This window comes from Lepisosteus platostomus, chromosome 8 (genome assembly GCF_059453375.1).
Source record: "Lepisosteus platostomus isolate fLepPlt1 chromosome 8, fLepPlt1.hap1, whole genome shotgun sequence".
Classification (NCBI taxonomy): Eukaryota; Metazoa; Chordata; class Actinopteri; order Semionotiformes; family Lepisosteidae; genus Lepisosteus; species Lepisosteus platostomus.
This window is the reverse complement of record NC_142618.1, coordinates 45,769,691-45,794,610: the sequence shown is the minus strand read 5'-3', so window position 1 is coordinate 45,794,610 and position 24,920 is coordinate 45,769,691. Positions and strand designations below refer to the sequence as shown.

At 39.1% G+C, this 24,920-nt stretch overlaps 2 protein-coding genes and 1 long non-coding RNA gene across 6 annotated transcripts in view; 1 reads left to right on the top strand and 2 right to left on the bottom strand.

Annotated features, from left to right (window-relative positions):
- Nucleotides 1-3,387: 3,387 nt before the first annotated feature.
- Nucleotides 3,388-14,458, bottom strand: msrb2 (methionine sulfoxide reductase B2). The gene is made up of 5 exons (XM_088643690.1): nt 14,327-14,458; nt 11,992-12,098; nt 11,804-11,880; nt 7,704-7,851; nt 3,388-6,182 (listed from the first exon to the last, which is right to left on the bottom strand). Exons 1-5 carry the CDS (start codon nt 14,436-14,438, stop codon nt 6,078-6,080), a joined length of 549 nt encoding a protein of 182 aa, XP_088499816.1. The 5' UTR covers nt 14,439-14,458; the 3' UTR covers nt 3,388-6,077.
- Nucleotides 14,459-14,704: 246 nt separating this feature from the next.
- Nucleotides 14,705-24,920, top strand: part of LOC148657423 (uncharacterized) — an 11,605-nt gene continuing 1,389 nt past the window's right edge. The window contains exon 1 of the long non-coding RNA XR_015940966.1: nt 14,705-15,866. This is a non-coding gene — a long non-coding RNA (uncharacterized LOC148657423). The remainder of the gene's footprint in view (nt 15,867-24,920) is intronic.
- armc3 (armadillo repeat containing 3) overlaps nt 19,463-24,920 on the bottom strand; it is a 26,714-nt gene continuing 21,256 nt past the window's right edge. For all 4 annotated transcript variants that reach the window (XM_088643687.1, XM_088643686.1, XM_088643689.1 and 1 more), the window contains exons 15-18: nt 23,439-23,546; nt 21,803-22,000; nt 21,215-21,377; nt 19,463-20,283 (exon numbers count right to left, since the gene is read on the bottom strand). In XM_088643687.1, the coding sequence (XP_088499813.1) occupies nt 20,077-20,283; nt 21,215-21,377; nt 21,803-22,000; nt 23,439-23,546 (676 nt within the window). In that variant the 3' untranslated portion in view covers nt 19,463-20,076. The remainder of the gene's footprint in view (nt 20,284-21,214; nt 21,378-21,802; nt 22,001-23,438; nt 23,547-24,920) is intronic.

Genomic DNA, 24,920 nt, shown 5'->3' with positions numbered 1-24,920 from the left:
CATTTGCAATAGTCTTTTATCTTCACATTAGACTTTTAGAGTGCCTCTTTCTTTTAACACTAATATCGAATACATAAGGTGATGAATGAAAAATGTCCCACACTCGTTCTGTTTGAATATCAGTTTATTTCTTTTTACATTCCATGACTTCTCAGAGTGATACTGTAACATCCTGTTTTCTTTCTATTGGGAAAAATAATTCCAGTGGGTAAAAAAAAAGAGTGACTGTGGCCAAAGGCACAAACTCAGAATTATAAGTTTGTAACAAGAGAAAAAATTAATTGGTTAAAGTCACCTAGTATTAGACATAGTAATGCAAAGCTAAGCAAAAAAGACATAGTAAAGCAAAGTTCAGGGTGTTTCTTCAGACACAGAATTGTTCTGAAGGTCTAGTGGGTGTAGAAAACCCATTATGTTTTCACAGAATAAACACTTCAGGAAACCATGTTGGGAATAACTTTCTTTTTTAAAACTTACCCACAAGACAGAACCGTCATCCAGTGTAGGATAAATCTATAGTCTCTAGGGAACCTTATAATTAGTGTCAAGTGTCAGGGAAGATTTCTGGGTGAGAAACAGAAAAATCGAAAAAGAGCAGGACTGCTGCATTTGTGGTTGTATGGTGGTAGAAGAGTCCAGATGAAAATGGAAACAACATGCTCTTCAACCCACACAGCTGACTTCAGATGAGGAGGACAGAGCTGGGGTGGTCAGCCATCATTTCTGAGAGCTGAAAACAAGCAGGCTTTGTTCGTGCCTTTAAACTGTCAGCATCTCACAACCAAAGGGAAAAGCCTAAATACAGTATGTGTGTAATTCAGCTTTAATGTGACCAATGTACAGCACATATTCTCTTTAGGGCCTTGGCTACTAGTGCCATTACTCATATACCTGTGAGCAGAGATAATACAGGAAAACTCTGAATCTCTTAACTGCCATGTGTTTGAACCAAAAGTCTAAATGATGAGAATTTTTTAACCTTATGTTCTCTGGCACTCTTGTTTAGCAGAACTTAAATTTGAATTGAAACTTTTTAGGTGATTTCAGCAGTAAAATCATTTTCAGGTACCTAGGAATCTCTAAAGGTTTATGAGCTAAAAAAAAACAAAAGGTCAATCTAATTCAGCAATTATTAGATTGAGGTGGTGTCCCCAAACACCCTTTAATATCATTGTTATTACTGTTTATTAAGTTTAAGATCACCTGCTTGATATTTTTACAGTATGTTTAAGTGAGACACGTGCTGAATTAGTATCTCAAAATAAAAGGACACTTAATTTTTAAAATAAAATAATTTCCCTATTTATGTTTGCAAATTATATTCAGAATACCTTCATGTTTTTGCCATTTGATGAGGACAAGTAATGGGGTTTAAAGTTCTTAAATGCATCAAACTTTGCAGTCTTTCTAATGAGATCATAATGCTAAGCCACAACACTAAGAGGGGTTTAAAAACATCTGATGAAATTTTAATTTGTTTTCATCCATTCAGATCAATACAAAAGCATCGTTGAAGTAAGTAATAGAAGAGACTCATTTTGTATCACATACTGTAGCTGTGCAATTGCAGCAGGTACATTTTCTAACTCACAGTAATGCCTGTAAATAACCTGTATTGCATCTAAAACAAAGTATCCTGTATTACAAAGGATGCACCGGTACAGTATGTCTAAGGTGAAATATCACACAACCTCTCCAATGAAAGAAAATTATGCTGATTATGAGATTATGCTGGGCGTTCTTCCTACTTTAGTAGTGAAGTACACAATTCAAAAACCTTTTAAAGGGACATCTGGAGCTTTATTATGGTCACAGACTGACAGCCTCTGCCGATCTTTCTTCTCTGTCGCCCTGAAGAGAGGACCTGCTTAGGGAATGATTTCAGGCTTTCTGGAAAAACAGGCTGTGGAAGGTCAGAGTGGGCTCTGAGAGCTGACTGTCTTCTGGGTTGTCCTTGGCTTCTCTGCCATTTATCCAGCCCCTTGCTTGGAAGGATAAGCAAAATCATCCCCTTTCTCCCCCCAAAAAATCTGTCATCTTTCGTGTATTTTACAATTAAAACTGCTCAAGTTCTTTCCTGTGGCTGGCCTTCACACAATATCAAACTGTCATGACAGAACCGGCACACAGGACTGCTTCCGATGGAGCTCACAGCTGTGTGCTTGGGTTTTTAATCAGGATGCATTTGTGCTACGGTAGCCAGAAGGGCAGGTTAATTTATACTGTGTTCGCTTTTGGCACCGATACAGCATTGAACACACTTGCCGCCAAGGCTCACTGCTGTTTCTTTTCAGATTACCCTACGACTCCTCTCCTCACCACGTGTAGAGGTTGTTTTAACAAGAAATTAAAGCTCAGGACTAAGAGAAAAAGTAAAAGTATCTCCAGAAATAGCATGTATGAAGCCAACTACGACAAAGCAAAAGTAAGGCGATGCCAGTCTGTTGCTTGGTAACCAACAGCTGCCTTCAAGAGAGCCTCACATGCATGTTAAAATGGTTTAATTGTTGAAGTGGACATCCCTGCATGGGAAACCTACTTTGCCCTTGCACATTAACTATACCAGCAGGCAGGTCTTCAATCAGCCAGGGAAAGGTCTTCCATTATGGAAATAAAGCCAAAAATAACACCCTCTTAATGAAAAAGATAATTGAGGTACACTTATTTGCAAATGTGCTGCATAATTTGTAAAAACACCTTAGACATTGTTTCGGATTTACTGAACTTGCCTAACAAAACCTTAAGATTACAGTTCAGTATCACAACATGCATCAATACATCTATTGTTTGAATAAGAAATAAATAGCTAAACATGCAGTAATCGTTATTACATAATGTATCAGCCAGTGTAAATTTGTCTCTAAAAATATATACAGTTATTTGTAAAGTAAATTGGTTAGAAGACCAGAAGTCTCCTGATATGCAGTAGATGAATACAGTAGATTTTATGAGTATCCACAGCACTGGACTGTGGGCAGTGTTGATGCCCAACTAGGGCATCAACATAGTTGGTCAAGATTTGTCCAGAGCTCTAGACAAGAGTTCACTCTCGCTACAAAATGAGCTGGCTCTTCTTATCTGTTACACCCAAAGACAGCGACAGCAAGGAAAGTCAGGCAATCACGCCCAAATATTAAATGAATAACAAAAAAGATTTCTTTGTTCTTTGATTAGGCTCGTCATTATGACTGCTTTTGAACTTAGGCCAGTAGAAGAGCAACATTTCTTTCCTATTGTCAAATTGCAGACTAGTATCTTGGACATCATTTATCATTAGGTCTGTGCTACAGTATATCTTGGCTGGAGTATTATGCAGTTTAATTTAATCTTTATCTACGCTGTGGTCAGTAGTTTGTGACAGAGCTCTGGAAAATCTGAGAAAACAAATGGTAAAAACAAATTCTTTACTGGTGGATAAAAACAATCATGTAACACTGAGACTTCTGATTCAAAGATAAAACAGTATGATAAATGTTTTTAACAGATTAACAGACATTATTCTTCACAATTATAAATTACACAAAACTTTGATTATTGTTCTTTCGATCCTTTCATTCATGCCTTAAGCGATAAAAATGTCAAAGGTGACTTTTGTTGTCAGACATTAAAAGAAATACTTCTTGTTAGGCTTTTTAACTTTAAGAGTTTAATACTGGCTACTGTAAATTGCCGTCTTTAAAAGAGAAAGTGTTGTATTTAAGCACAACAACATCTAAAACTCCCCATTGAGTAACAGTTGGATTTAGAAAGCTCACAATCAGAGGCCAGCCAAAACTGCTGCAACAAGCTTTTTGTGACCCAGTCTGATCTATTGACAGCATCCTTAACAGAGACATGAATGGAAAAAAAGAGAACTACCGCTTGTGTTCGCCTCTCTGTTCTTTTTAGAGTTTTGTTTTTTATCCAGGTTTTTTTCCACTAGAAGTAAACATGAGCTGCAGCCTGCTGTTTTCTGGTTGCAAAAGCTGTAGTCTGCCCCTTTTTAAATTACAAAAGGCAAAAGCCTGTTTTGGGGTATTTCAGGTATTCCCTAGAGTGCAAAAAAATAAATAAATTTCTGGATAAAAAAACAAGAACAGAGAAGGGAACACTTTTGCCTTTACAGCTAAAAAGGTTTTCCTACCAACAAGGTGGGGGAGACCTAACTGCTAATCTCCCACCTTCATATCTGCTGCTGTGACTCTGTCACATTAAATTGTGTTTTCAGATTTAAAGACTTCAGTCTGAAAATAATCTATAAAATCTGCATTTATCTATTTTCAGACATCAAGGCTATCACTGTTAGGCCAATGAGGAGTTTATTTCTACTACTCTGTTCTAAGTCTAATATTCTTAAAGAAGTATTTCTGAATTATAAGAAAACTTTCAACAATATACACAATACATACAGTACATCATCATACCTCTGAATAATGTAGAAGTTGGTGTCATTTGATACCTTAACTGTTTGTTTACAAGGGGACAAGTGATAATTTATTGTAAACTAATATTACACTGTACAAAAATTAATGATGTGTATTCTTCCCTTAGGTGTGTTTAATGCACATTTTGCATGTGTTAGAAATTTCACCTTTAAACTCGATTCTTGTTCAAATGTCAAAACATTGGAATTGCAGCTAATCTAAATCTTACAGTCACCTTTGAAAACTTAGCGCAATCAGTCCGGGTCCAAGCAACTAAACCACAAAACTGCCTCCATCCTTATCACGAAGAGGACCAGTATTGAACAGCAGCTTTAGAAACAATCACAGTCTTCAAAAGGGTCCAAAGGGCCAGGTTCACAAAAATTGAAATAATGTTTCTTTCTAATTTGTTTACATAATCCAGTATAGACCTTTAGTTATCCACATTGTAGATGATTATTTTATACAGGCATATTTCCATAAATTACTCCCACTTAAAGTGTGGCAGAGAGGGAAGAGAAAAAGTACCAAACTGACTCATGCTGCTCACACAACAGTAAACAGACGGACTGCAAGTCTGGCCGTTCCATATCTACTTAGAATATAACCTAAAACATAATGAAGTTTAACTTGGAGGCTGCGTCAGCATGCGTAGGCTGCAAAGGAACAGGTAAAGGTGTATTCCATGCTGAAAGGAAAAGAAAAGGAACCCAGTGTTTTTGCCTCTTTTCTCATAAGCCTTTACCAGATCCATGTTGGCCTCCATCACATGGCTGAATCACACTGTCTGTGAACTGCAGGGGGGGCTAGCCCTGGTCCCGCAGAGCCACATGTCTCCCTGAATCGTCAACTTGTTGAGACTTATCAGGACTCGAGGAAGAATTTTGTCATGACCACTGAAGCTGCTGATTTGTTTGTGTACTGTAGGTAATTCTGGGATTATTTAAAAATGAAAAGGTGTGCTTTCGTTTATTTGTATGAGAGAGAGGTCAAAGAGAGAAAAAATAATAATTTTGCGTTTACCGTGTTTACAACTTGAAGTCCCCCAGCTGGCCTGTCCTGTCACAAAACGCATGATAAACACTCGCGCTTGCACACTGATTGCGACTCTCAAGGACCATGGATAGTTACCCCCAGTCTATGACTTCATCTTAATTGCTCAGTTTTGGATTTATTTCTCAGAAAAGGTGTCCATTTTTCATAATTTTATGTCAGAACACACAAAAGGTTGTCTAAACATAGGCAGGCCTCTTAGTAATCTTTATATAGCAAAAAAAACATTTAAAAAGTTTTAGGAAAGCTTAATTCCAAAGTATTTGGGAGGAGAACCAATAATGAATGCCCCTTTTGAGAATTCCTCACCTTTTGTGTCCAAACGGCTACATTTGAAATTGTAACAATTCCTTTTTCTTTCTGACTTTTGGAGTATACTATAAAAGACATGGCTTCACAATTTGGATAAGCACCAGATCATACTGGACCATAATGTAAAGCATTTCAGAAACTACCCCAGTAAAAAAAAAAAATGTGAACCTGGTCATCTAACGTCGAACACGTTTGATTATTGATAGGTCCGTCACGGCACCTGAAGAATAACACAGCATGCTCCTCACACCATTTGGCACCAAACTGCTGGTATTGGTTTTCCTTTCGGAGATATGTGTCAGAACAGCACTACTTGGAGCTGGCTTTGAAGGTCAGGGCCGCGCTGTTGATACAGAACCTCTGCCCGGACGGTTCCGGTCCATCTTCAAACACGTGGCCGAGGTGAGCATCACACTAGTGGGTGACAGCGGAAATAAAACAGAACTCATTCAAGGCTCAAGGAGAGTCAGCATCTAAACAGAAGAAACTCAAGAGCTGTGTGCACTAACAGCTGATAACTGCATAGTACCATTACCAGCCTCTTAAAAGTCAGACATTACTGTGCTTGCTTAGGCCTCTTCATTGGTGGGGACTATTCCTGTAAAAGGTATCATGCTCTTGGTGATGAACTAGTGAAGCAGAAAATCCTTAAATATGACTTCATGTAGTGCAGTCTGGGAAGCCAACAGGAAAGGAGTCTGTAGAGCCCAGGCTTCACTCTTTATAGCATAGGCACCCAGCTCTAGTCCCTAAGGGCAGCTCGGTGGTGCAGTACTGAGGATTGCTGCTTTGCTGCATAAGGGCAAAGGGGGTGCCACTTTTTGGGGTGCTATCTGTGTGGAGTTTGTATGTTCTCCCTGTGTTCACATGGGTTTCCCCTGGGAACGTTTTGGACTTCTGCGATCCAAGATTTTAACTTGGGAAGTAATGGGAATTTAATTTCCATTATACAAGTTCCAAACTCATGAGCGGTTTTCACGAGGAACAAATTAAGATCATATAACAAAGGATTATCGTATCCATACATTCTAATGTTCATGATACAGCAGTAATTCCCGTGTTTAGGCACATTTGAAATGGTTATTTGATGTCAACAGAGCTAATATGCTGAGCTGTCAAAACATACTGTATAAGCAGAATTTCTGTTAGCGGCTGTTTGACATTTGCCTTTAAAATCTGTCATTAATGTTCGTTCCAGCTAATCCTTAAAAGATGTGATCTTCAACAGCAGGTTGTAAAAGTATTTGCAAAATTAAGACGTTTTTTATAAATATTACACGTACAGTTGGGACAGTTTAACCCACAATGTTAAATGAAATCTTTTGATTCCCTTGCACGCACATGCACACATGAAGAAAAATGTGTGCAGTCCATATCTTACAAAAAAGTCTGTTCAAAGTCGCAAGGTTTTTAAGAGCTATAAATTGAATATGTGATACTAATGATATTCATTGGCCCTGACCGATTCACTTCTAACTCTGTTTTTAGTTCAGTTAAATTAAGTAAGCAGTTTAGTCCTTTTGGAGTTTACATGGGTGGTTCAGAGTTACAAGGTACATAAATGTACATTAACTGTGGTCATCTCAAAAATCTAATATCCTTATACCCGTTTACATTTTTATATAGAAGCTTATATAAAATAATACCAGAAATAATGGAATTCATCTGTATCACAAACCTTGCCATAAATGTGTCTCATAACCTCCATGCTCTCAAATCTGTAGCAGACAGACACATCTGAATGCGTATATGTTCTTGTCCAATATTTCTCACAAGGAGGAAGCAGCTGCAGTAACGGTGCCAAGGAGATTTTCTTTCCTTTTTTTGCATAGTATTGCACTAAGATTTTTAAAGCAAATCCCTTATCTTGCTAAAAAACCTATGGAGGGTGAATTCCTGCCAGGGTCGTAGCCCGTGGGAAGTGGGAAGACTCACCGTCCTGCAAATGACCTCGGTCCCCATGCACCCCAGCGAGTTGTCAGGGCGACGCAGAATGCCGGTGTTGCTCTCGTCTCTCCCCTTTGTGCCCTGGGCCTCGTAGAAGGAAGGCCATCCTGTCCCCGAATCGTACTTCGCTTCTGAACTGCGAAGGAGGAATGGAGAAATAAGAAAAACCAAAAGCTGGGAGTCAACATCTAGGACGTTATTTTTTAGTGCAACCAAATCCGTATCTTGCCATTTCTCAAAATGTGAAATCATAACAGTCAGCTTATTGAGGTATTACTATTATTTTATCCTAAACAAAGGGCAATGGTGCTGTCGACATTTGCAGTTTACGGTATACTACCGTACACTTTGTTAACTGCTCTTTTTATAGTTCATTTTAAGGTTTGCTCTCTTTTAGAAAAACAAAAACAATTTTTAGACTTTGAAGTAATACACAATAAAAGTGAAGAGATCAGAATTTCCTACTCCTGTCATCAATAGTAATAACAAAATAATTAGGTTGGGGGTACCATTAGAAAACAATTCAAAATTGGGACCAATGTTGAGAGGCTAAAGTATTTCCAGAAAGAATGCCTTATTTCAGCGGTTGATCATTTTTTTTATCAAAACACCAAAGTAGACACCAGACATTTTTGAAGTACTGTAAAAAAGGTTTGGTGACATTTTGGGTGTGAAGCGTGAAGGAAAGAGAAAAGGTTCCTGCAGAATGTGATGCTGCCACCAGAGGTCAGTAAAACAACAACAACAATGACTCCTTTACCAAGATTCCTATCACTGAGGCAAGGGTATCATGTGACAGAGAATATATTAAATGGTTAATATCGCATACCTAGAAGGGATTCATGTGACACACTGAGGGGATTTTCTGTTTCACAGAAGGTATGGGACGGAAATCACTGAGAGCTTTTTTTTTATGTGTGAAGCTCAAAGATACAGTAGATGCCATTTTACCCGGCTTAATATCACTGCTAGTACTAAAAATAAAAGGACGAAATGTGATTTTTGAAAACAAACCATAACAAATTTTAAAGCTAGACACTGACCGTCTAACTGATGTGAGCAGATTAATTGTGTGGGTTTATCTGCACCTACACTGCAGGCTCCTTTAATGTTTTTAGTGGAAAAAAATCCTGGTTTTGTGGCCACAGTACTAAAGACACCAATTCAAAACGTAAAACCTTACAAATCAATGTGTGACGGGAATTTTGGGTAGGAATGAAGAAAACAATTCTTTGTGAGTAACATATTTATTTTAACAATTACTGGCTCCCACACAGAACGAATCACTGCGACAACAAGCACCTCTACAGTCCAGTGACAGATCCATTAATGCCTGTCTCCAATCTAAATAACTCCTCTGAACAAGACACTGTAATGGACAAGAGCCATGCCACCATTTAAATTGCCTCTGAAATTGCTTGCCTATTTCCGAACGCTTCACAAACAGCTGTCAGCAGGCGGCATAACTGTGTTGAAAAGTGATAAAACCCCAGTGAATGAGAGTAAGCTGCATCAGGAGACCCCTTAAGTGCCACCAGCAACCAGCAAGGGGTGATTCCTGGGTCAGCAGGTGTTGTCAAAGGGATAATGTGAGTCACAGTGTCACAGGCGACAGAGCAGAAAGAAGGAGAATTAAGGGAGACGAGATGGAAGCAGCACAAGATGACTGAAGGGCATCGCTAAGCGGGAGAAGAGCAGTTCCAGCAGGGTGTGCTGGGTTAAAGCCAGACTGCGGGAAATTGAGCAAAGAGGGCTGAGAGAGATAGGATGAGAGCTGTCAGGGTGTTGCCCTTCCAAGGGGAAAAGAAATATAACTTCCTAGATAAGTCTGATCATGAATGATGTGTTGCGCTAATTACTTATCTGTCAAAATAATTCTTCAGTTTTTTTTTTCCCTTGGCATCCATCAATTTGTACAAAGGGAAAAAGAGGTAAATGACAGAAGCAAGAAGTAAGAAGAGAAATAAAGCCTTAAGAAGCAGCAATCCACTGTTTAAACAACAATCAATCAACAACAAGTGAAGAGTACCGGCACTTGAAATCGGGCAGAAGAAGATTCACTCTGGATATACAGGGGAAGGAGCAAGCATTATCCAGAACTCACCACATACGTTTCCTGCAGCAGGTTCTGTCTATTTTGTATCTACCGCTAAGTGTTTTGAGTTTAAATTACATAGCTGTAAAATTGTAAAACGGATTTCTTCATGTAGAGAACAAGCAAACTATAAGGAAACACTGCATTTTGTAATCAAAAGATACACAATTCTAGTCAAGGACTAGAATGTACCAGGTTATACAGGTGTCTTTAAATCAACAGCTCAAAAGTTTTGAATTTTTTTTTTACCGCTCTGATTAATCTAATGATTATCTTAATAAAGTGGGAGATAATACCACAGACACCACTGCCCTTCACAAATGGACTTTTAAAAAGCAAGAGCAAAACCTGTCATAGCAATTTGCTATCATTAACTACAATAAGACCTTATTACAAGAAAAAAGGTATTCTTAGGCAGACACGTAACACTATTATTAATAAAACACAGGCATAGGAAAAGAGAGGCAACATAACACGCTGTTGTTGATGTTGTATCTGCACGGATACAACCGGGCTTTTAGAAATGAAAATAAACCACAGAATGGTTACAACAAGCATGCCAAGGCAGGGCCTCAGGTGGCCTGAGATGAATTAGACCAAGCCGGAATTAGAGTTCACTGGGGTTGTTTTCCCTGTGAAACAGCAGAGCTACACAAAGATCCTTTTCTTCTGGCAGGAGGGGCACCTCCTGAGGTACAAATTTTCCAGGGCTGCTATTCTTTCTTGTAATGGAAGACACACTATTTACACTTTCTGTTATGTATGCCTCAAGCCCAACTTGCATCATCGGTGAGATTCATTCTTTTCCGAAAACATTTACTTGGCTGGCCTTAAACTGATAAATGGGAGCGAGGCGTACAATTAAGGAGCAAACAGAAAATAGAGCAGCACCCCAACACTGGCCTCAGCAATGGCTGGGAAAGCTGCCAGCTAAAACTTGCCACCGCATAACTAGCAAATTAAGCGATACCTTCTGCTGCATGTCATAAAGCATTGGGCCTGTTAACCATACAACCCAGATGCATCAGCTTTTGTTAATTAGTTAACGCACCTGACGAAGTCCAAGGATGCTCCCTGCTTAACACACCTGCTCTACACCTTCCCTTTTTAGATCAGCCATATTTCTGACAACTCTGTTGCTTTAAATTGTTTTAAACCAGCTTTTTATTGGATTTTCCTGAATGGCTTCCATCTTGTCAACACACTTAAGGCAGAACAACGATACAATCTGAGCTGTAGAGGTGTTTAAATTATGCATTTTGGGAACTGGGTATTTTGTATTGACCCAGCCTTCACATAGCACTGTCTGCTAATAGCCTGCCCTAGAAAATTATGCAATAACTTCCAATGAATATCACAAAGCATGATAGGCACTTAATGCATGTGCATCGACTTTTGTTTAATTACTTCATCCACCAGACTGTTTCCAGGAATGCTCCCTATTCACGGTCTTGACACCTGAGACTGACTCAAGGCAGCTGGAAAGATACTGACCCCTGGAGAGCAGAGTGTGACCCAAGCAATTTCTGCCTGGCTCTACTGGACAACTGCGCAAGTTCTGTTTAGCTTGATCGGTGACAAAGTGCCCAAGACAGTCTTGCTTCCTAAACTCCCGAGAATGCCAAAGAATTTTTAGCTCCCGGTCTTGCTGCTACACAAGGTTAAAAGAGAAGTGATACTCTTGCCGCAGAGTCGGCACATACTACAACATTATGTAAAATTGACTTTCTGTATTATTGGATTCCTTCTCATAAATCTTAAATTTCAACCCTGATCAGAGTATTCACTAAGCATACACTATACAGTATATTGTATACAGAACATGTTTTTCACCTGCATGTCAAACACAGATCCTGGAAGACATGTTCAGAATGCCCAAGTTACAACATACTGAGGCGTTCGGAACATGAAGCAGTGAACATACAGTAACAAGTCTCCATGCTGGGATTCACCCTGTGTTCCTGTGTGCTCAGCTGTGAAGGTTAAACTCTACCTGAACAGAGGTGTGTCGCAGCAGACACAATGGTACATTCCTGGCTCGCTGTGGTTCAGGTAGATACCGCTGAAGGGCTGGAAAGATTTGACACAGAAAAACACACAGAAGAGTTTGTATAATTACAAGGACTGCAAGGCTGAATATTTCAGACTAGGAACTACTGCGGGACAGCTGATCACACTCACCAGCTCGGTCCCCTTTTCCCTGGTCACCACATACTGCTCCGGGGTTAACTTCTTCTGCCAGTCGGTTGTGACGACTGTTTCATCATACCGTGTGAGCGACCTCAGGCCTGGAATGTAGATACAGAGACATCTACATTAAAAGATGCTCCTATGCTTTGTATCACCAAAAGTGCACTGTGAATTGTGACCTGAAAAAGCAACAGTATTTCACTGGTAGTAGATGTCAAGGTTTATGTATGTCTGTTATCTGACACTCTGCAGTTGAATCTACTGTATAGTAGTCTGTCTAATGCAAACAACATTCCTGACTTGTTAGACTTACAGTCTGAAAGGAGGAACATCCCTCTGATCTGTGAATATGTGTCTGCCAGTCTGTGCCACACTAGAGTAAGAACTACATGTAGACACACAAAAAAATGCAGAGTACTGCTGGAAGAGGTGTACGTGGGGCTAGTAGTATATGCCCCAGTATAGTGACAGGGACACTATACTGTAAAAAGAGCACCATCCTTCAGACTGAGGTCCTGACTCTTTGTGGTCATTAAAAATCCCAGAGTGTTTCTCAAAAAGAGTAGAGGGGTGTAACCCTGGTAACCTGGCCAAATTCCCCTCTGGCCTTTACCAGTCATGGCCTCCTAATAATGCTAATTTATAAACTGGCTTCATCACTCTATTCTCCTCCCCACTGATGGCGGATGCGTGGAGAGTGTACTGGCACACTCTGGATGCCATCACATCATACAGGTGGGGCTTCATGAGTGAGTCCTCATTAAGTGTATGGAATGATTATTTTTTTATTATTATATTGATATCTTTGGTGTACCCTGTTTGTCTAGGTCCCCTTATAACCGAAGCAAACATCCTGATGGGCTGCCTAGCCCATCTTGTCTGTGATTAGAAATGCCAGCAGCTGAACTCTTATGCTTTACCTTAATCTTACATCCTATAATCTTTGTTTTAATGTATCTTCATTCCTATATGAATCCATTATACACTTGCTGTCAGTGCTATTAGGTCTAAACGTAAATATTATCATAATTCTTCGTCTTAAAGTGCTGCCTTTTATCAACACCATCTTTAAAACTGCTCTGTCCTAAGAGAAAACGAAGCCCCACAGCTCCATGGCTGAGCGCCCTGCTTACTGAAAAACACACGAGATATTAATCGATCATTTATGTAGACGTTACAAGATTCAAGTGAGCCGTGTAAGCCAAATTACACGTGACTTCCACTTTCCTAGCACAAACGCTGATGAGATTAGGTCATGCAAAAAAAAAAAACAGAGCCCAACTTTATCTCATTTAACAATTCAATCTACGGTTGTGCTTCAGTACATTTGTTGGGATGCCGAAAGAACGTTATTGGATGTCGTATCTCTATAATGAAAATAAACGTCTTTACAACTGAGGGCATCACATACAATAAAATAATTATTACATCGATAAGATGAACAATGATTAACAGCAACATTTTGCGCCACAATTAACACGGTTCAGTTGTCCCGTTTCACGCGTTCGCCCTGAACTGTCAGCAGGATCGCTTTACAGTACGTGCAGCTCTCCGGCTCTTCAACTCAGACGAGCTGTAACAGAGTTCATTGAAAATCTGGGGCACAGAGCGAAGGAGCGATCTCCCTGAAAGTAGGAGGGACTTTGATCACTGTTTACTGTACATTTCCACGACCGCCGAGCTGAACGTGAGACCCTGCTGGATCAATACCAATCGGCTCACATAGAAAGGACGGAATTTCTGCCTGGAGAGAGGCTTTAACTTCGACGAAGATAAGAATATATGTATTTTTATTATATTCCATTTAGTTTTGAGATGCGCACAAATAACCAAATACCAGTATTTTAATTTTAAATTAAAGCACAGCTGTCAAGGGAATATAACATAAAACTAGAGCTAAAAACCATGGTTTCAAAAAAGCTATCAAAATGTGTAGCATATGTTCATGACTGCCGTTAATATATTTACCCTCAAGCATGTAAAAATAACAAAACGCATGAAGTATTTTATCTTCAGAAAAATCAATACCGCGGAAAAAACACAGATGTGCATTTCTAGGCTGGAAATTTCCACTGCAATGAAAGCTAACTACTATATGTACCTACAGGAACAATCTTTGTGTTACAACCTTACACAGCACAGTGTAAACCTGAATTGTCTCTTGATATGTTGGTGAAAGGGTGATTTTTAAAAACAGAATTTAACTAATTGCATATTTTTTGTAGTGTATCTGGATAAAAAACATAGCACTAAAATATATCAATCGAAAGCGCTGTTGTCATTTTTTAAGCACGAGTTAAATAAAGCTCAAGGTAACCATACCTACCAGAATTTGTGAACATTTGGCGAACCAAAGACAGCCTCGTCTTGCCTGGTAATGGCATATGCGCAATTTCTTTCACGCGGACAGCGGCAAATCGGCAAAGAAAACGAGCCATCTTCTGCTTCCCCGGTTCAGTGCTCAGAGAGGTTTGTGCTTCGGAGAAGCCCACAGTGGTCAACTGCTGCTTAGGCGCCTGTGCGCACTTCAGCAAGATCCGTTTCTCTCGCGAAATAGGCGTTGCGCCCCCCCTCTGTGACGCCTTCCCAAGAGCAAGGCTACAGCGCCGGAGAATTATGGCCAAGGTCCGGTTACACGTACTAACTGAAAAAGACAGCTGTGTGGTACTAGTCGAGGTACACTTGTCGACTTTGAAAGTACTACAGGGGGCTATTTGCCATCCATTCACTTACAGAAAAAGTAATATAATATAGGTAAACAATATAGGTGAACAAGAGAAAATGAATGCTTTGTCAAATAAGTGTCTAAGTTTGTTTTGTTTTCTGGAACGGTGGGCAAAGCTGCACAACGTTTAGGGTAATAGAGCACAAAAGCGTAGACGAACACAGAAACCAAAAAAGAGATACTGTATGTTGTAGTGGACAGGTGGTGTGTTTATGTCCACATTTTTAAATGACATTACAACTGAGGTACATGCCATTATCACTTTCCTCCTTTATTGTCCCAGCTTTGTTGACAGGTAAAAGAATCTGAATAACACAGAATAACACAATCTAAAATATAAAGAAGTATAAGGGTTTTGCATATTGATTAAAAGTTTTTTGGTGTCATTTTAATTAACCAATTATCAATTACTGAGCATGAGTGACCATGACTGCATAAGCTGATAATCACCGAATGAGCGAGAGATGTAACTGGGCCAATGTAACAAGCTGATCTGATCTGTTGAATGATCAACCTGGTGAAAATTAAGATTGACGGATACAGACAGGAACTTGTATGCCCCACGTATCCAGAGAATAATTCCTTCATGTCATTGTTATGTTGGCACCTGTCTGGGATGTTCGCAGCCTGCAACTTCTAACCTGGCAAAATCTTACAACCAAAGACACAATTATTTAATTTATCCAAAGCAACATACATGTATACATCAGAGCCTTTCACTAGAGCAAGTCAGGTGAAATATCTTGCTCAAGGTGCAATATCACTGTCTCACCTGCGATTTGAAACCACATTCTTTGAGTTATAAGGGCAGAACCCTAAACACTGCTCCGCACACTGCTGACTTTACAGACTATCAATATCTTGCTAATACTGACACATCATGCTCAGCCTTCATGATCCTTCTTCCAACTACCAGGTCTGCTGGTTTAGAAATGCAATGAGCCATTGATGACAACCTGACTTCACAGCTCCCCAAAGATCAAGTCCTGGGACCTCATCTGCTGCCTCTCCCACAGGCACATCCTGACACAACAAAGCTCAAGAGGGAGGACATACATCTGCGTGCTACTGCTGCTGGGGTTTTCTTGTAGGAAACAAATGCAACAACAGTTCAGGAAACAGAGATCAACATCCAGGCTCTGTGAGTACAATGGAACAGAATCCTACTAACAGCAGGATTCATCTTGTATTACGTCCACCTGTGGGAACACACACTACTAGCCTGTGACTTTCACGGCAGCCCGCCTGTTAATTAACCCTGTTGATAACAAACGTTAATCAGCATAATGAAATTACCTTTGTCACGTCTGTCCAATAAAATGCCAGTGCACTGGCTATAAAAAAGATTATCTCGTTATTGCTTTGTAAATTTGTTACAGTTATACTGTAAGTGATAAGCTGCTTCTGAAGCTTGGTACCATAGATCGTATGTATTTAGAGCACTATTACTGCTCATATCGCAAGCGCAGATATCCATCAAAACTAATTTCCATCGTGCATTGATTAAACAAGTATAAATCTTTCCAGAAATGTCATCTGTAAAACACAAGTGTGCTGATGGTTTGTATTGTTATTATCCTTGTAGATGTTTTTGAAGACTCATTCTGGTGCAAGTTTAGATCGTCCTGTTATATAGTGTCTTTATGTCTTTTATGATCTTTAAATAGTTCAAGTAGGTGGCTGCGTCAGCATGCCCTGCAATGGACTGGTGTCCCCTCTGAGATGCACCCCTCCTTGCGCCCGTTTGCTCTACCATGAGCCTGTACTGGACAAATTGGTAATGGATTTTATTCCATGCTGAAAAGAGAAGAAAAGAAACACAACATTTTGGCTGTGGAGCCTTCTTCAGCTGTGATCTTTAAATGTTACTATTTAATCCAGTACATATATAGCTAATGATTTAAACCACGCCCACTCATCATCAAAACAACATACGGTAAATCAAATATCATTCTTTTTTGTGGAATTCCTTTAGACAGTTGCCTTTCATGTGTTCATTCCCTGTGCAGTAAAATGTGTAAGCCTGTGACCGTTTACAAAAATAGATTTCGTGCCTGCAGACATGGAATGATTATAAAGAAATGTGAGACAACATTTGACAACCCAAACTCATAAATGCGGTTATTTGTAAATGTATTGCACATAAATGTGTGCATTAAGGCTGTGCAGTGTTCAGCATTACTCTTTCGAAGCACCTGGGACCTGTTTCAGTTGTAGACGTGGGGTGGTATCTGTGTGGAGTTTGTATGTTCTTCCTGCATTCATGTGGATTTCCTTTGGGTACTCTGGTTTCCTGCCACAGTCCAAGACAAACTGGTTGGTTAAGTGACATCTGAGAAAATTACCTTTTGTGTGAGCGTGTGTGTGTTTCTGCTTGTGTGTGCCCTGTAATGGACTGGTGTCCCCTCTGAGATGCACCCCTCCTTGCGCCCGTTTGCTCTACCATGAGCCTGTACTGGACAAATTGGTAAGAAGAAGTATTGGACTTCGGACTGCGGGAGTGATCAACAGTAGGCAACCTGAATGGTAAAGTGTCTTTCACTTCAAGCAGTCATTCTTTCAACTGGTGCAACTCTGCTATCTGAAAAAGGTTTGAACACCTGCAATTGCCTCCATTTCTGTTCTTCACATTACAGAAGGTTTAACTGAGGTTTGCTGTCAACTCTCTGCCATTGGGAAGCTCTGCCATTGGGAACGTACACTACAAAAAAGAGATTCCTTTTTTAGATATCCAATTGCTGCTTTCCCTGGGCATGTTTTCTGCTGAATAAAAAGTCATTGTATTTCACCAGCAGCTCTTGGACATTGTCAAAGAATGGTGTATTTACAGTAGCCAGAACCTATCCCAACCATCTGAATTTCTGTAGTTGCCATCAAATATTATGACTAGTCTGAATGAGAAGTGAGCTGGGGTTTTCCATTCAGAGACATACAGAAGAAAGGGAGACTCCAGGATTGTAAAATATCTTCTGTGGTTTCACAATGGTGTTCCGGTTTCTCTTAAGTCAGTCAGTCAGTGAGTATGCCTTTCGCCACGCTCCCTCATACGTGTACAGAAAAGCTCATGATGTAGTGTATTTTAGTGTACATCTTGCTCGTGCTTCCTTCCATGTGCCGGTGTCCTGATACACTATGAGGATGTCTAGCCCTTGTTGTAGAGAGCCTCAATCCTAAATTATCTCTAAATTGTTGTGTAAAGAAATTTAATTGTGACCTATTAAACTTTCTGGGCCAGGGCTTTCCAGGAGTGGGGTCAAAGATTGAAGAAGACTCTCATTTCAATGTAGTTCAGGTGGGTAGCTGCTGTTACGCCACCCCCAGAGGACTCGTCATTCCACCTCGCATTCCAGCACGGTTCCCTATTAGCTCTTTTACCCCAGCCTATTTAATGCTGCTTCACACTCTCCTCTGTGCTCAGTATTAGGTTTTCCTGGTTAAAGCTACCTCGTCTCCCTGCAATTAGTTACATCTTGGTTTTTGGCATCCTGACCCTAGTTTGTTTTCCGACTACCTCTCCTGGTTTTGTTTGGGTACTTTGATTATCACTCTGGCTTAGACTCTCGGCTTCCAGCTCCGCTTCTGATTTTGTACTTTTGTTTGTTTTCCTTCGGCTTTCGGACCTCGGACTGTTAAATCGACTTGCCTCTGGAGTTCATCCTGATTTTTCTGCATAGGGTCCTCATTAATATTGTGTCAGCATGCGTAGGCTGCAGAGGAACAAGTAATAGGTTTATTCCATGCTGAAAAGAGAAGAAAGGAAACACAACATTCCTCACACCTGAAGAAGTCTCCACAGCCGAAACGTTGTGTTTTCTTTCTTCTCTTTTCAGCAACCTATTACTTGACTCTCATGTTAATGTTCTTAATATCTGTTGTGGTTCAGGTTATAGAGAACTGTCCAGGAGGAGAAAATATCTTTCCACAGAGGTGCCTAAAAGGCTACATTAGATATTTCCTAGTTCATTGACACACACGCACCTACAGTACTTTCAGTTTTCCTAAAAGTAAACATTAGACAGAAATCCAGATGATAAGACAGGTTAAGTAATGGTATTTGATGACTGTTGGCAACTGTGAAAAGTTTAGAGAAAACCGTGTTCTGAACCTCTCTAAACAAGATAAAACTAGTTTAACAGATTTGTCCCAGAATTTGACTTTTCAAAACCACTGAGCACCAGGCTGGTAAAAATAGTTCTCATTACTAACTACTTAGCATTGTACAACAACCAAACTTGACAGAATTTCCTTTTGGAAATATATGCAAATATATATGCAAATGTTTTTCTACTCATAACAAAGGTAAAAACTGCAGCTTGTTTCCACAGGCTATTATTAGATTTACATTTTGTACGTCAACACTGGTGTAACTGCTAGTATCCAAAAGAGGTCTGCATGTCATGTCAATGACTTCTGGTGCTACAGTATGTGTTGGGAGCAGAGTGGAACAGGTGTCATTCAAAATACCCTCTCAAGAAGCTTTCAGAACACCACTGTGTACAAAAAATGTGAAAAGCAGAAGCTGTAGAAGTTTGAAGTGTAAAGGCATGCAGAAGATATGAAAGCAAACAGACAACAGATGTCAGTATGCTTTAAGTACTGTATTACAGTAAGCAAGAAAGTGAAAGATTCTCAAAGCCACTTTGAAAAATATATGCATATGTGAAACCCAGATCAACAGCGAATTCAATAGGTTTCTTTTTTCTATCATGAATATCCTTCTAATACAAAATTCCATCATTCCATTTTCTAGCAACTTTATTCAATAAAGGGTGAATGGAGATCTGGAACCTATCACAGAAAGACATGGGCTCAAGGGAGGATACAAACTAAATTCAGTAGGTCGCATGTCCATATCAGGACACACACAGACACACACACTCACACCAGGGCCAATTTTCCCAGAAGCAAATTAACATAACAGTATTGGACTTCGGACTGCGGGAGGAAACTGTAGCACCCAGAGGAAACCCATGAGAACACGGGGAGAACATACAAACTCCACACAGACAGCACCCCAGAAACTGATCCCAGAGACTCAGCACTGTGCTGCAGCAATGCTAACCCTCAGGGTACCATGCAGCCCATCAAATACGAAATTGTAGAACCAAAACATGCAACTCATATTAGGGAGCTGTAAAATTAGCATACCACTTCTGTAATGCATAGTGATTACTGTAATTCACTAAGAAACCATACATTCATAACATTCCATTCATTTCATTTTTTCAAAGCACGACTTAACAATATTCAATACTTCTTCAAACTGTAAAACGAACATCTTTCACATCCCATTTCTGTGCACATGAACGTCTGCTGTGGCCATGTCGTTGTGTTTTAAGGAAGATGGGGAATTAAATGGTCTGATACTGGATGGCCTCAGGGCTGCTGTTCTTCATTAGACGTCCGGGCCTGTGAATGAGGTCAACTATGTAGGTTTTTGGTTGAAGACGAGGTCCAGGAACTTTAGGGGATCCTTCCACTATCGCCACCTCGTTCCACGCCCTGTTGTAGTCTCCGCGAACCAAGCTGCAGTTGATTCCAATTCTGTCTGCCAAAGCCTGAGAAAGAAGAGGTCTGCTGTTTACTAAGGGGGCTTTGTTTTACTGAGAATGAACTTTTTTATTTAAGACGTTGAAGCGAAGAAGTACAGAGAACAGGAAAGGTGTTTTTTTAATGAGTTCAACCGATTTTTAAAAATAAAATCTTTCTTTAACCTCCTGTAATAAGTATTAATTTGATATCGGTTTAAGTCACTTGTGGATTTCAATGACTGCTGAGATACCCAATGTTGAAATATTAATTATGGACTTTTTCCTTCCTTTCAGCTACTCATACAAATGTTGCTTACGTTTTCATTCATAAGCAGAATCTTGAAAACGCATACAGAGCACAGGACTGTAAAGCACTGATGCAAACGTTCATAAAACATGCTGGCTGATTTATTATTTTCTTCAACGAAAGTCTGGTGCCATCCCCACTTGCCTTGGCTTGGAGATCCCAGAATTACCAAAACAGAAATAGTCCCTAGAGCTTGTTATGTGTTAGAAATCCTCCTGGACTCTTGAGAAGTCTTAGGTGTTTCATGTGCACATCGTTAAGTAAATTAATCTCAATTTCAAACTAAGGGCACATTTTGATGGTCTCTTAATTTTGCTGCCTGCTTTCATTTTCAGTATTATGCTCAGTCTTTTTTCCCTTGTTTGCCTGTTTAAGAATATCTGTTCTGGTTTCCTGTATCTTCCTCTGCATTTTTCCCACTGTGTGTTGTACTGTTGTACCCAGCAGCTGTTTTAAACCATTCTCATCAGAACTCAGCCTTGTGCCTTATTCACTGTCACTTTAAGTTTAAAGGGTTCAGTTGTAATGCAAGCTTTTTTGGATAAATACATCAGACAAATAAAACATTAATGACACAATAATGGTGTGTTAACAGAAACTGAAATCTAAACCCTTCAGTGGCGGAGAGGAAGGACTGAAATGTGATACCACCTTGAACAGTAAAGCTCTGTGGTAGAAGATTCCCTTTTTAATCTTTCCAATAGGGACGATGTTGGACTTCAGTTCGTATTTCAGTTCACTGAGGTGGAGTTCCCAGCTGAATTCATGGAGTTTGTCTCTCTCGACGTCTCCACCCATGGCATCTGCAACAAGCCTGTGTTTTCCAAGACATTTGTGAAATTTGAATTTGCTGTGACAGGCTGTGACAACCAAGCCTTCTGACCTGTCCTATGAAATCAATTGAATATTTCCTTTAAGGTTTCTCTATAAATCTCATAAGACTCCTACCAATTGCACAGAACAAAAAGGAATCAAATCCTCCATGATTTTAGAAACAGAAATCTTGCCAGACACAATAACTTTCTCAGTTCCCACAGTTATACTGCAGGACGCCCTCAGCAATCCTTTAATTTTTTCAAATAGACGAGTTCCACAGGACAGCTTTTGGGATATCTGAAGGAGTCATTTAAGGAATGTCTATGTGGGTCAGCTAACCTAGCCAGCTTGTCTGCAATGCTGAAAGTGCTGTAGGTGTTACGATACTTAAACAGTTATGTTCACTGAAGGAAGGATACTTACTTTGCAAGTCCAATAACTTGTTCCCTTGTATCATGAAGAGGCAATACTGCTTTTGCGGCCTCCGAGACCAGTGCATGAAATGCGGAGTCAGAACTGGGAATCCCTGGTTTGTTTTCTGTGATTGTTTCCTGTGGGGATTTAATTTCATCCTCATCTTTCTGCTTTTCGTCGTCCCTCTTCCCCTTGTTTTTTCCTTTACTGCAATACACACATTATTTACCACTCCATTGCTATCCAGCTATGAATTTAAACAGTGATGTGTCAGTGGTATAATGACAAATATTTGTACATCCCTCGCTAGTTGGTATAGAATATCATATCATCTGCTCTGCCTTATAACTGGAACAATTGAGGCCCCAGCAGATGATGCACAGACAAAAGACACATGAAAAAAAACTTTCAAAATTGCCTCAGTTAATGCTATTTCTTCCAATAATAACAAATAAAAACACCCATGATAACCAACAGGTATCCGTTAGTACTGGATTTTAATGTTACATTGCATAATCATTTGACTTTAATGAAGAAAGAGGTAAATCCTTGTAGGATGTATATACAGAATATCATAAACAAACTTTATTCTGAATGCATGACTGTATAAATTATTAATGACAATGACCTAAATTGCTATACTTAAATTTATACATTCAAAAATAAATGATCTTCATGTGGTCATTTATATCCTATATTTACATATAAAATCTGATAAACCCAAGTAAATATTTGATTCACAGGCCCACATATCCACTTACAATTGTTTTGTGGTAATACAGTGCTTGCAAAAGTATTCACCCCCCTTCCACTGATGTATAATTTTCCAAAATTAAAAATCATGTATTCACATTTTTAAAAGCAAGATTACAAATCTAAACCCGAGTGCTCAGACTGATCACTTTTTTTCCAATCAATATTTTAAGGTTTTCACATGGGCAGTTTCAAACAGATAGTGAAAAACATGAATAATTTGAATCCCCTCCATCTCGCCCTCCTCCCCTCTAACTGAGCAGTGCTTTTCTAGGAGTAACATAGTAGTAAAAAATGTAAATAAACTGAACAGTTTTATGAATGATAGAAGTGAATCCCTGTCTGTCATCTTTGCCGTTATATTCAAAATATTCAACATTACAGCAAATGACTACAGTAGTCTAGAGATGCAAAACACAAAAACAAAAACGAGTTCACAGACATGTCCATTGTGAGAACCGAGTTCAATTTTGAACCCGTATTTAGTTTTGCACACTTTTCTGTTTGTGTTGTGTAGGTTTTTTTGTGTAGTCTTTTTTGTTTCTGCTCCTATTTTTGTTTGAGTTTAGTTTTTTTTCTGGGGGGGGGGGGAGCTCTCAGTTTTTATTCGGGTTATTTTGTGGTTTTTGTGCTCTCATTTCTGTTCACCTCGTGTTGTTTTTTTTTTTGTTTGTGCTCTCATTTCTGTTCACCTCGTGTTGTTTTTTTTTGTTTGTGCTCTCACTTCTGTTCACGTCGTGTCGGTTTTTTGGGGGGTTTGTGCACTCGTTTTTTTTTATTTTTGCGCTTTGCACTTCTGGGCCGCTGGAGATGACTGGTAAGATGCCAGTCTCTCAGGCAATGTGCAAAGCCCAGCTCGTTTCCAGTGGAGGCCAACTCGGACATACTGTACCTCGGGGTTTTCTCTTTAGTGCTGCTCTTGCTCAAAACTGAGGGGGAACGGGTTGCTCCCAGGCCGTCCTGCTGTTTCTCGTCGATGGGTGCGGACTCTGTAGAGACCCTGGGTGGAAACGGAACAGTCAGTGTATCTTTTTAGAATTCTGTGACTGAGATGCAGTATTCTAAAGCAGAGGGAGTGACTACTGGTCTTTCGTCTGTCCGGGCAGAACCCAACTCCAATACATACGGTACAGATTGGGAGATGGGTGTGAGTGTCAAATCTATGATGAAAATCTATAAATCCAGAAGGTACTAGCACATTGAAAGCTAGGAGACTTATATTATTTATCTAAAACGTGCAGTATAAGGGCATTACAATAATTATTTAATGCCAATATTTCCTTTAATATTCAAGCGGTAGTGATATCCTGCACACTTTAATGATCTAGAACTGCCATGCTTAAAAACATGCCTTTTTTTACACTTTAGTTGGATCACTTTAGTGAATTGTAAACTTCATTTCATTGGAAACAAGAGACCCTACCTTTGGTAACTACTGAAGGTTTTACATACTGTAGGTTTTACGTTTAAAGATGAATTGTTAGAAACCCATGAACCATCATGAAACCAATGCAGAACAACAGAATTGACCTGTCAGCACTTATATCGATGTGACTACTGCATATTAAGATAAATATTCCAGTGAAGTTGGTCATGAAAATTAACTGATTGAATATACATGCGTCCAATTATAGGCCTAAACAAGCATCCAATTATAGGCCTAAACATTTTTTTATTTACTGTGGGATTAGGTTAAATTATGCTTTCTCTTCGTTTATTATTACTTTTGATTCTGTTTTAGCTATTATTCGTTACACAGAGTTCTATTCATTACTTTTAAATATTTTTATTTTAAAATAAGAAGTTACTATTCATAATTTTAAGTACCATATCAGAATGCTTTTATCAGTAGTAAGAGGGCTTTACTTTATACCATTAAATTCTGGTTTTTGATGTATTTGATCTGTGGTTCTTTGAACAAATGGACAGGTTTATGTCTGGAAATTGTGTTTGGAATTATATCTTACACATTTATTACTTTTTTCATTACATTGCTCCTTTTTATGGTCTGTAATTGCTTTTGGACTCCAGCAATAAAAAAAATAAATATGGTTTTCTTATAAACTAGCTTTATTGTTATTTATTGCAATGAACATTAAGTAAATTATACGCACTAAGCAAGGTTAAAATATACATTGTATAGTTTTGTTTAAACACAGTTTAAAAAAAAACTATAACATGATTAAATTGTTTAAAAATAAACCCCACAAAGTTTTCAAACTTTATAAAAACACGGAAATTAAAAAATTACAAAATAAAAGAAAGGTTTAAGGAAACAAAAATATTACCAAATAGATTATAAGAGAGTGTTCAGGTCGATAATATATAAATTTAAATGTGAATAAGAAACTAAAGAAAATACAGAAAAAGACAA

Coding starts and splice junctions, on each gene's coding strand:
- msrb2 (XM_088643690.1), bottom strand. CDS start 14,438: ATGGCTCGTTTTCTTTGCCGATTTGCCGCTGTCCGCGTGAAAGAAATT. Junction 11,881..11,991: donor GGGAAAAGGGGACCGAGCTG/GTGAGTGTGATC, acceptor AAATCTTTCCAG/CCCTTCAGCGGTATCTACCT. Junction 6,183..7,703: donor CCGAGGTCATTTGCAGGACG/GTGAGTCTTCCC, acceptor GTCACCCACTAG/TGTGATGCTCACCTCGGCCA.